The sequence below is a fragment of the Leiobunum rupestre genome, chromosome 2, assembly GCF_980474605.1.
Source record: "Leiobunum rupestre chromosome 2, qqLeiRupe1.1.hap1, whole genome shotgun sequence".
NCBI lineage: Eukaryota > Metazoa > Arthropoda > Arachnida > Opiliones > Sclerosomatidae > Leiobunum > Leiobunum rupestre.
Genome location: NC_143385.1, coordinates 23,331,268 through 23,339,807, shown reverse-complemented (window position 1 = coordinate 23,339,807; position 8,540 = coordinate 23,331,268). Strand labels below are relative to the sequence as shown.

At 39.7% G+C, this 8,540-nt stretch overlaps 1 protein-coding gene across 1 annotated transcript; it reads left to right on the top strand.

Annotated features, from left to right (window-relative positions):
* Positions 1-6,895: 6,895 nt before the first annotated feature.
* On the top strand, positions 6,896-7,912 carry LOC149956347 (uncharacterized). The gene is made up of 2 exons (XM_090166870.1): positions 6,896-7,550; positions 7,611-7,912. Exons 1-2 carry the CDS (start codon positions 6,896-6,898, stop codon positions 7,910-7,912), a joined length of 957 nt encoding a protein of 318 aa, XP_090022996.1.
* Positions 7,913-8,540: the final 628 nt, after the last annotated feature.

Genomic DNA, 8,540 nt, shown 5'->3' with positions numbered 1-8,540 from the left:
GTTCTGTAAAACGAACAATACTTTTGCAACGAACCAGTCACAGATAACTTTAAGTACAAAATTAAGTAACGTACCCAGAATGTGCCTGTCTCACGTAATCGACGATGGACATTGGTAAAAGTTCTTGAGACGGGGATACGCCGGGTCGGGTACCTCTCCTGGTAGATATATTAAGCAGCCAAAGCATTGCCATCCGCTAGTCCATACACGAAACGAATATCCGCCAGTTCTTCCGAAGTGAAGTCCATTGTTGCTGTATACTGTTTTACGCTGGTTACCTCGATTTGTTTACAAAGTCCATTTTTACCTATAACCTTAATGTTTGAATTTCCCTGCTACTTGGTCTTGTGCTTGTTGCAGCCTACTTCCCCGGGCTAGTAGGTCACACTTTGAAGCTCTGTATCACTCTGTTAACTCATTGTTGGAAAATTTGATTAAAAACAGGCATACTTCTCAACTCACCCCCTACAACTCCTTCAAATTGTTTCATAACGTTTTGAAACACCCTGTATAAAATAAACCAAAAATTTAAGTCCGACGTATATGTACCAATCATAAGCACCGGATACCCTTGCCAGTTTAACTTGTATGTTGCATCAATATGCAAAACATCGGAATTAATAGACATCAAGTTGAAAGAATTTCGTACTACCGTTTAGCCATTAATGATTCCGAAACCGGTTAATAATTTAAAGTTTTGTAGATATAAACAAGTTGGCAAGCCAAAATATACCTCTCCTCGGAAGAATTGTCCCTAGTGGTATTAATTTCTCGTGAAAACCCTTAAAGATATATCTCCGCAATTTAAAGTTATTTGTTAAAAATGTTATCCCAGTTCTATCCCGCCCGGTATAAAATTTTAATTAAAATTAAAATAATTGAGACGAAACGACCAATTTCAATTTATTCAGAATATCATAAGTTAAGTAGTTACAACAGTGAGTTAGACGTACTATAACAATGTACAATTGAATTAAACCCATTTTTACAATACAAGTTTGTCAGTTGAATATAATACAAAGCAAATTTTAATGCAAGAAATATCTACAGAGGGTATTATAACGACCGTTCGCTTTTTGGTTTATAATTTTAACGGAATCGGACCGATTTTAATTAAACGATAGTTTATCGAAATTTGGTTAAAAGAATATTCCCTAAGGCCGCGCCATAAATTTACGAGAATAATTTCCCGTCGCCGTTATATCGAAAATTTATTTGATTTGGGATTGCCAGAACTGTTATGTTGTGGGCGAGTGATTAGCAAATAAAATGGCAACCAGAATTATGCAAAATTATAAATGTGTATTTTTATTCAAAACAGTCTATGGAACGTTCTAGATTTAACTTTCATCAATAACCCAACAATATATATCCCTTCTACGTAATTGTACAGAACTGGTACTCAAGTGTCTAAGACTAGATTTGTCTTAGTTCATCGTGATTGAAAAATAAACCAAAACACACTTACACTTAAGTAAATATCATAAATTATACTGAGTAATTTTAACTAAATTCAAACTACCTAACTGTATCTAAATTAACAGCTGAGAGCTGTTCGCTACTAATTACTTCAAAGCTACTTAATTAGCCTCACAGGTTGAGTTGATAATTTCAAGGGTATAATTAGGTTCTTCCAATTCAAAAAATAATAACAATCAATTTTATCTTACAGCTGACTTGAGTTAGTTCACAATTTCTTTAACACTTTCAGTCTTAAACACGCACTGGTCATACACTTAAGTCCATTCACTCAAGTTCCAAACGCGAAACACAATTTATCTCTTTTCTTGACCGAAGACCGAACATACTAATTAAAACCGAAAAGTTACCTTATAACATTTGACCGACACCAGGAACCCATCCTGTAGTAGTTCGTCTGACAGCCAAGATTTAAGAAAGACTATATCTTCTATATTGACGGCAACGGCCTTGTATACTTTTATTTTGTGTTTTGGTTGACCCGTCGAGATTTGACTAAAGTTAGAAAAATGTAAGATATTATATTTCTTACCCGGTTTGATTGTTAGTTCTCCACACGGTGGCGCTATATTATTACTTTGATATAGTTTCCGCTGGAGTTTTGAATAATTATCCTTTTTCTAAGCGTTATTAAAAGGTAACAATGAACTACTTTTTGTGTTTTAACGAAATTTTGTTAAGAATTTAACAAAAATTTAAAACAAAACAAAATACCGTGCAAAGAATAAACAAACAAAGTTCAATAAACAATATATACAGATATTGTATTAATCCGTTAAGTAAAAAACCCGCCTTATCATAATGGTTCCTTTACTTTAATATTTTCCCTAAGGAAGTCAATGGCTCGGCGGTGAACTATCCACATTGTTACAATGCGACCCGAGTTCAATTCCTAATCACCATAAAATATTGTGGTTAGAGTAAATCTCTTGCACGAGCCAGACCCGGGTTCGATTCCCGGCCGTCGCCAAAAAATCGCAAATTGATACTAAGACGAAAACCGTATGCAGTTGGTGGAAACCCTGCCATTGGACGTTGTGAGGTTGCATAACACTCAGCACTCGGTCCGTCCCAAACTCATTAATAAGACGTTGGAGAGAAAACGCCCATACAAACACCACCTGATTCAGCATCCACAACCATCACAACCATCATAACACAAACACAACAAATGCGATACCCACAACCGTCATAACACGAACTCAACTGTTGAGGATTGTTTTTGATAAATATCTTTTTTGTTTGTTTTTCTTTAAGCTAATAAGTAGTAATTAATTTTTGGTTTAATATTCCGGATGTTTAAGAATATATTTTATAAATATGGGCTCTAAGACGAAGCAAGAAATGTTTTTGTAATTTCGTGGGTGTCCCGAGTATTTCGCCACAATGGCCAATTCCGAGAAAAGCAATTCTGCAGGTACGGGGGACTGAGTTTTACCGGAGAGCTTAGCGAAAACTTTCCACTATCAATGAGCAGTGTTTTCCTGGGCATTCTTCGTTATCCTCCCCCTGGCATCAGCAATCTTCATCGAAACGGAGGCGAATTTATCTCGGACCCTTTTTGACCAGTTCTGTTTTCGACCTCCGATGGGAGAGTTAACAATTCCGATATGGAATTGCTTTTAAGCGAAATGTTTTTATTTGTACCTTAATTTTGTAAAATAAGTTTTATTTTTCTCGTAATGTATCGTCATGAATGTTTGTTATTTTAAATATTAAATTCCTATTACATTAGTATTCTCGAGTCGTAATTTTTAAAAGCTATTAGTTTAGTCTGGACTTGTTTATTTTTCAGTCGGTAGACATTCATTAGCCAAACTTAGCTCTCCCACAGAGTTATAGTCTTTAACATTTTTTCGTGTACATTTTTTGGTTCGGAAACCCGGGACGCGTTGTGATCAAGTTTGGATATAACCCTTATCAGTTCGAGAATTATTCAGAAGTCATGGCGGGAGTATTAGCGGGATTAAAGAAGAAACGCGGTGTTAATAAACATATCGAAGAAAAATGTTAGACGACGAAAAATTCCAGATTGCCTTACAGAAGCTCGCCGTGAAAGAAAAAGAATTAGCAGAATTAGACAACCAAATCGACCCGCTAGTATTACAAGAAGAAGAGATGACTATGAAGGAGAAATTGAAGAAGCGCAAGAATATAGAGAAACATTAGTCGAAGCTAGGGCAAAGCTAGAGGTATGGAGGCAGGCTCAAGACAATACCAGAAGTATAAGTACGGAAAGAAATGACGACCCGACGGCGAGGCGAACGTAAGTCAGGGACAACATTATTCCAACGAAAGAGGAAGGTTTGCGCACCGCCAAGAAAGAATGATATCTACAATCCGGTTTCCCAAACTGGAAATGATAAGATTTAACGGCAATATCGCAGAATGGCAAAGTTTTTGGAGAATCTACGAATCCACGATCCACAACAACGTCAGTTTGGATAAAACAGATAAGTTCAGTTATCTTAAGTCGTATTTAGAGGGAGCAGCCGCTAGAGTGGTAGCGGGCTTAAGTATTTCGCATGCCAACTATGATACCGCCATCAAAACTTTAACCGAGCGTTTCGGTCGTCAGGACATAATTGTAAATACCCTTATGAACAATTTGATTAGTTAAACCCCAGTTAGAAAGGCTAATGACGTAAGCGCATTGAGAAAATTGCATGACTCGTGCGAAATAGAGATCCGAAGTTTAGAAGCTATAGGAATAGCGTGCGACACGTTTGGCGCGCTATTGTGTCCCATTCTAATTAAACTATTACCCGAAGAAATTGCTATCCTATTTACTAGAGGGATTGACCGCACGCTCAATGGAAAGTAGGCGATCTCTTAAAATTTTTAAGCAGAGAAATAGCGAGTAGGGAAAGAGCGTTCGCCACTATAGAAGTAGAAAAAAGAACTCAGAGAAAAACACGGAAATTAGTCATAAACCTCCTCAAACGGCGTCCGATAGATTTTGTATTTTTTGCGACGTGAGCTCCCATGGAACCGTAGAATGTAAAAAGTTTTCAATCACGGAAAGGCGAGAGATAGTTCAAAAGAAAAAGAGGTGTTTTATTTGCTTAAGAGAACACCATCAGACTAGATTCTGTAGGTCTAGATTTAAGAATTGTAGGAAATGCAATGGGCCACACCATTTTACTATTTGTTTCAAGGGTCAAGAAGGAGGGGGATTTAATAAGGGAGATGACAGAACGCGTAAGGAAAAGGAGAGCCCCTGGTAGGAGAAAAAGAGACTCCTAAAGATACAGTTGTTAATTATTCCGCGTTTGAATTGGGGTATTTCAAAGTTTGTTTCATCATAATTATGTATATTTTGTTGTATATATATTTTAAGCCGAGTTTCAGGCACATTTAGATTATATATTTGAAAATGTACCGTGAGCGGAGCGTAACGCGTGACGTGAAAAAAAGGTAGATGGAAAAGGCGCGCTCACTCACGTGAAAATTAATATAAAAAGGGATATGTTAACCGTAAAAATATATTTAAATGTTAGGCTAGAGAAGTTGTCTTGGAGCCGAAAGGTCCGTTTTATTTCCCCCGTATAGAACATAATTGTATTTCGTTTAATAAATAGTTTTGTGTTTCACTTTTAAAGTTCGTAATAGCAATTCCACAATAATTCGCGCTATAAAAACAAACCCGTTAGTTTTTCAGTCGGCTGACGCGGTTTAAGCTGTAGTCGCTCTCCCAAATTGATAAATCCCGATCCGATCGCGGAAGGAATCCACAACAGTCGCCACTTTGTCGACGGTATCCCACGAATTTGTGGATGGACGAATTAATTTGAAAACAGCTCAAGTTCTAGTGGGTGGATGGGGTAGCGAAAAATATCGATGCGTATTCGATGGAGCAAGCCATCGAACCTTTATCAATTCAGAAATTCCTAGAAGATTGAAATTGCAAGTTTTAGGCGAAGAAACGTTGGAAGTTTTCCCCTTTGAAAGTCAAACCCCAATATACTCAACCAGAAAGAGGGTGCGTTTTGAGTTGATAAGTATACACAATCCAGAAATCAGAATTAGCATTATCGCGTTAGAAACCCCCGAGGTAAACGCCGCCGTTTTTGCAGCCCCTAGTCCCGATATTGTCAGAGAAATGAGTAGAAGAAATTTATTAATGGCGGATGGCCCGCGGGTAGACTCAAGAAGTAGGTCTTCCACTATAGACATACTTATAGGCGCTGATTATTTTTGGGAAATAGTCACGGGGAGAACAGAGATACTGGGAAATGCGTTGGCCACTATGGAAACTAAGTTAGGCTGGGTAATACACGGTAGAACTAACCGGCGCCCAAACGCGATTGGAGTTAATAATATCGTAGTTATGAACCTTTCGGTTCAAAGAGACTCACTTTCGGAACAACTGCGAGATTTTTGGGAGCTTGAATCGTTGGGAATAAAGGATTAGCAACCGAATGTAAAAATTAATAACGAGGTTTTAGAACAATTTGAATCAAAATTAAAGTTTAAAGATGGTCGGTACGTAGTTGGTTTCCCTTGGAGGAATAATAAGAGCGAATTGGGAGGAAATTATGCCGTCGCGGTGAAAAGAACCAACAATCTGTTGAACAAGTTGGAAAAGGATCCCATTTTGCTAAGCAAATACAATCAGATAATCAAAGATCAATTAGAAGAAGGGATTATCGAAAAAGTCCCGGATGCCAACCTAAGAATAGACGGGAGGCCGTACTATTACCTCCCGCACCGTTCAGTTATCCGGACTACCAGCTCAACGACGCCGATAAGAATAGGGTACGACGCCTTGTCGAAAGAATCTGGCTACTCTTCTCTTAACGATTGCCTAGAAGCCGGCCCCATTTAAAATCCGGAGATAATCGACGTTCTACTCCGATTCAGAGAAAATTATATCGCCTTCACCGCAGATATTCAAAAGGCTTTTTTGCAAATTTCTCTCGCGGAAGAAGATCGCGACAGCGTCCGTTTTTTATGGATCAATACCAGCAATCAAGAAGCATCAACCTAGTTTTGTACCTACCGCATGACCAGAGTACCCTTTGGGGTAACAGCAAGCCCATTCCTTCTGGCCGCCACGGTACGTCATCACGTTTGTCAGCGTAAAAAAAAACATACACGAGTGAATCAAGTAGTCCAAGAACAGTTGTACGTGGACGACCTGGCCGGAGGCGAGAACACGGTAGAAGAAGCTTTTTCATTTTCGAAGAACGCGTCTGACATTCTGCGCGAAGGTGGAATGCAGTTACGAAAATGGAACAATAACTCACTCGAGTTACGCCATCTATGAAAAAAACTGGAATTCAATTACGATCTTGATTCGCTCCTACAGCTCTTTAATCACCGAGTTTCCACCGAACGAGGATTGATCAAGACAACAGCCGCAATATACGACCACCTCCGATTACTCTCTCCCTAAACGGTCAGAGGAAAAATTATGTTTCAAAGGCTATGGGAAAGAGGATTGGCTTGGGATGAAAAGCTACCACCAGATCTAGAAGCCCAATTTGACGTTTGGTGCGAAGAATTAGCGCACCTTCAAGACATTAACATTCCAAGATTTTATTACAGAGAAGCGCAGCGGGAAGAGATCAAATCGCGTCAGGTCCATTGTTTCGTAGACGCAAGCGAGAAGGCGTACGCCACGTCTATATATCTGCGATACCAAGATTCAAGCGGAAGAATAAGTACTTGCCTAATCGCCTCAAAATCAAGGGTCGCGCCGCTTAAAAAGTTAACTCTCCCGAGGCTAGAATTGATGGGAACAGTATTGGGAGCTCGTTTGGTCACACATGTCACTAATATCTTATCTATCAAGCCCTCCAGCGTTCATTTATGGACGGATTCCACGGTGACGTTACACTGGATACGAGGGTCAGCTTACAGATGGAAACCATTCGTCGCCAACAGAGTCAGTGAAATACAAAGGTTATCAGATCCGCAGATGTGGCAGCACTGCAAGGGCACTTCCAATCCAGCCGACATTCCATCAAGAGGCATCAAGATGAGCGAATTGGTGAAGAGCAATCTCTGGTGGCACGGACCCGACTGGTTATGTGAAGATAATCAAGCGCAGTATGAACCATTGAAAAGTACAGATTTCTCAGCTTAGGTTCTAAATGAAGAAAAGAAGGCCGTTTCCGGTATTGAAGTTCTTTTGGCGAGTGGACAAGAACATGAAAAATTATTAGACTTCGAGTGGTTCAGCAATCTTTCTAAACTAATTCGAACTACGGCCTGGATACATCGATTCATTCACAACTGTAGAAACCCCAGAAACAAGAGGGAGGACGTTTTGACGACAGAAGAGACATCTAGCGCCGAGGAATTTCTCGTTAAAGTGCCCCAAAGAGACAGTTTCCCGGAAGAGCATCTCGCAATGGAAAGGGGTGAAAAAAGAAAAACGTCCTCAAGCTCTATACGTTACATCTTTTTCAAGATCCCAAGGGACTGATTCACATCGGCGGAAGACTTGATCAGACGGAATTTTCATTCGAAGAGAAACATCCATGGCTGCTTTCATCAAAGCATAGGCTCGCGGAATTAATCGTCAGTAAAACGCATCAGAGAATCATGCACGCAGGAATAAATGATACACTAGTAGAAGTTCGCGAACGGTTTTGGTCTCAGAAGGCGCGTCAACTAGTAAAAAAGGTCGTTAACCAATGAGGAAAATGCAAGAGGTTTCACGCTAGAAAATCTTCAGCTCCAATGGCATCCCTTCCAAAAAGCAGAGTAACATGTTCGCCACCTTTTATAACTTGCAGTATCGATTACGCTGGTCCGCTCTACACGAAGTCAGGTGAAAAATGCTACATAGCATTGTTTACGTGCGCCGTCACGAGGGCGGTACATCTTGAACTCGTTTCGGACTTGAACACAGAAACGTTTTTGTTAGCCTTCAGGCGTTTTATTGCACGGCGCGGTATCGCACACCACATTTTTTCCGATAACGCGCAGACGTTCAAGAGAGCAAATAAAGATTTGGACGTCCTAAAAAAAGCTGTAAGAAGCCCGGAAGTTCAAAATTTCGCAGCTGAGCATCACATTAAATGGACATTCATCACGGATCACGCGCCCTG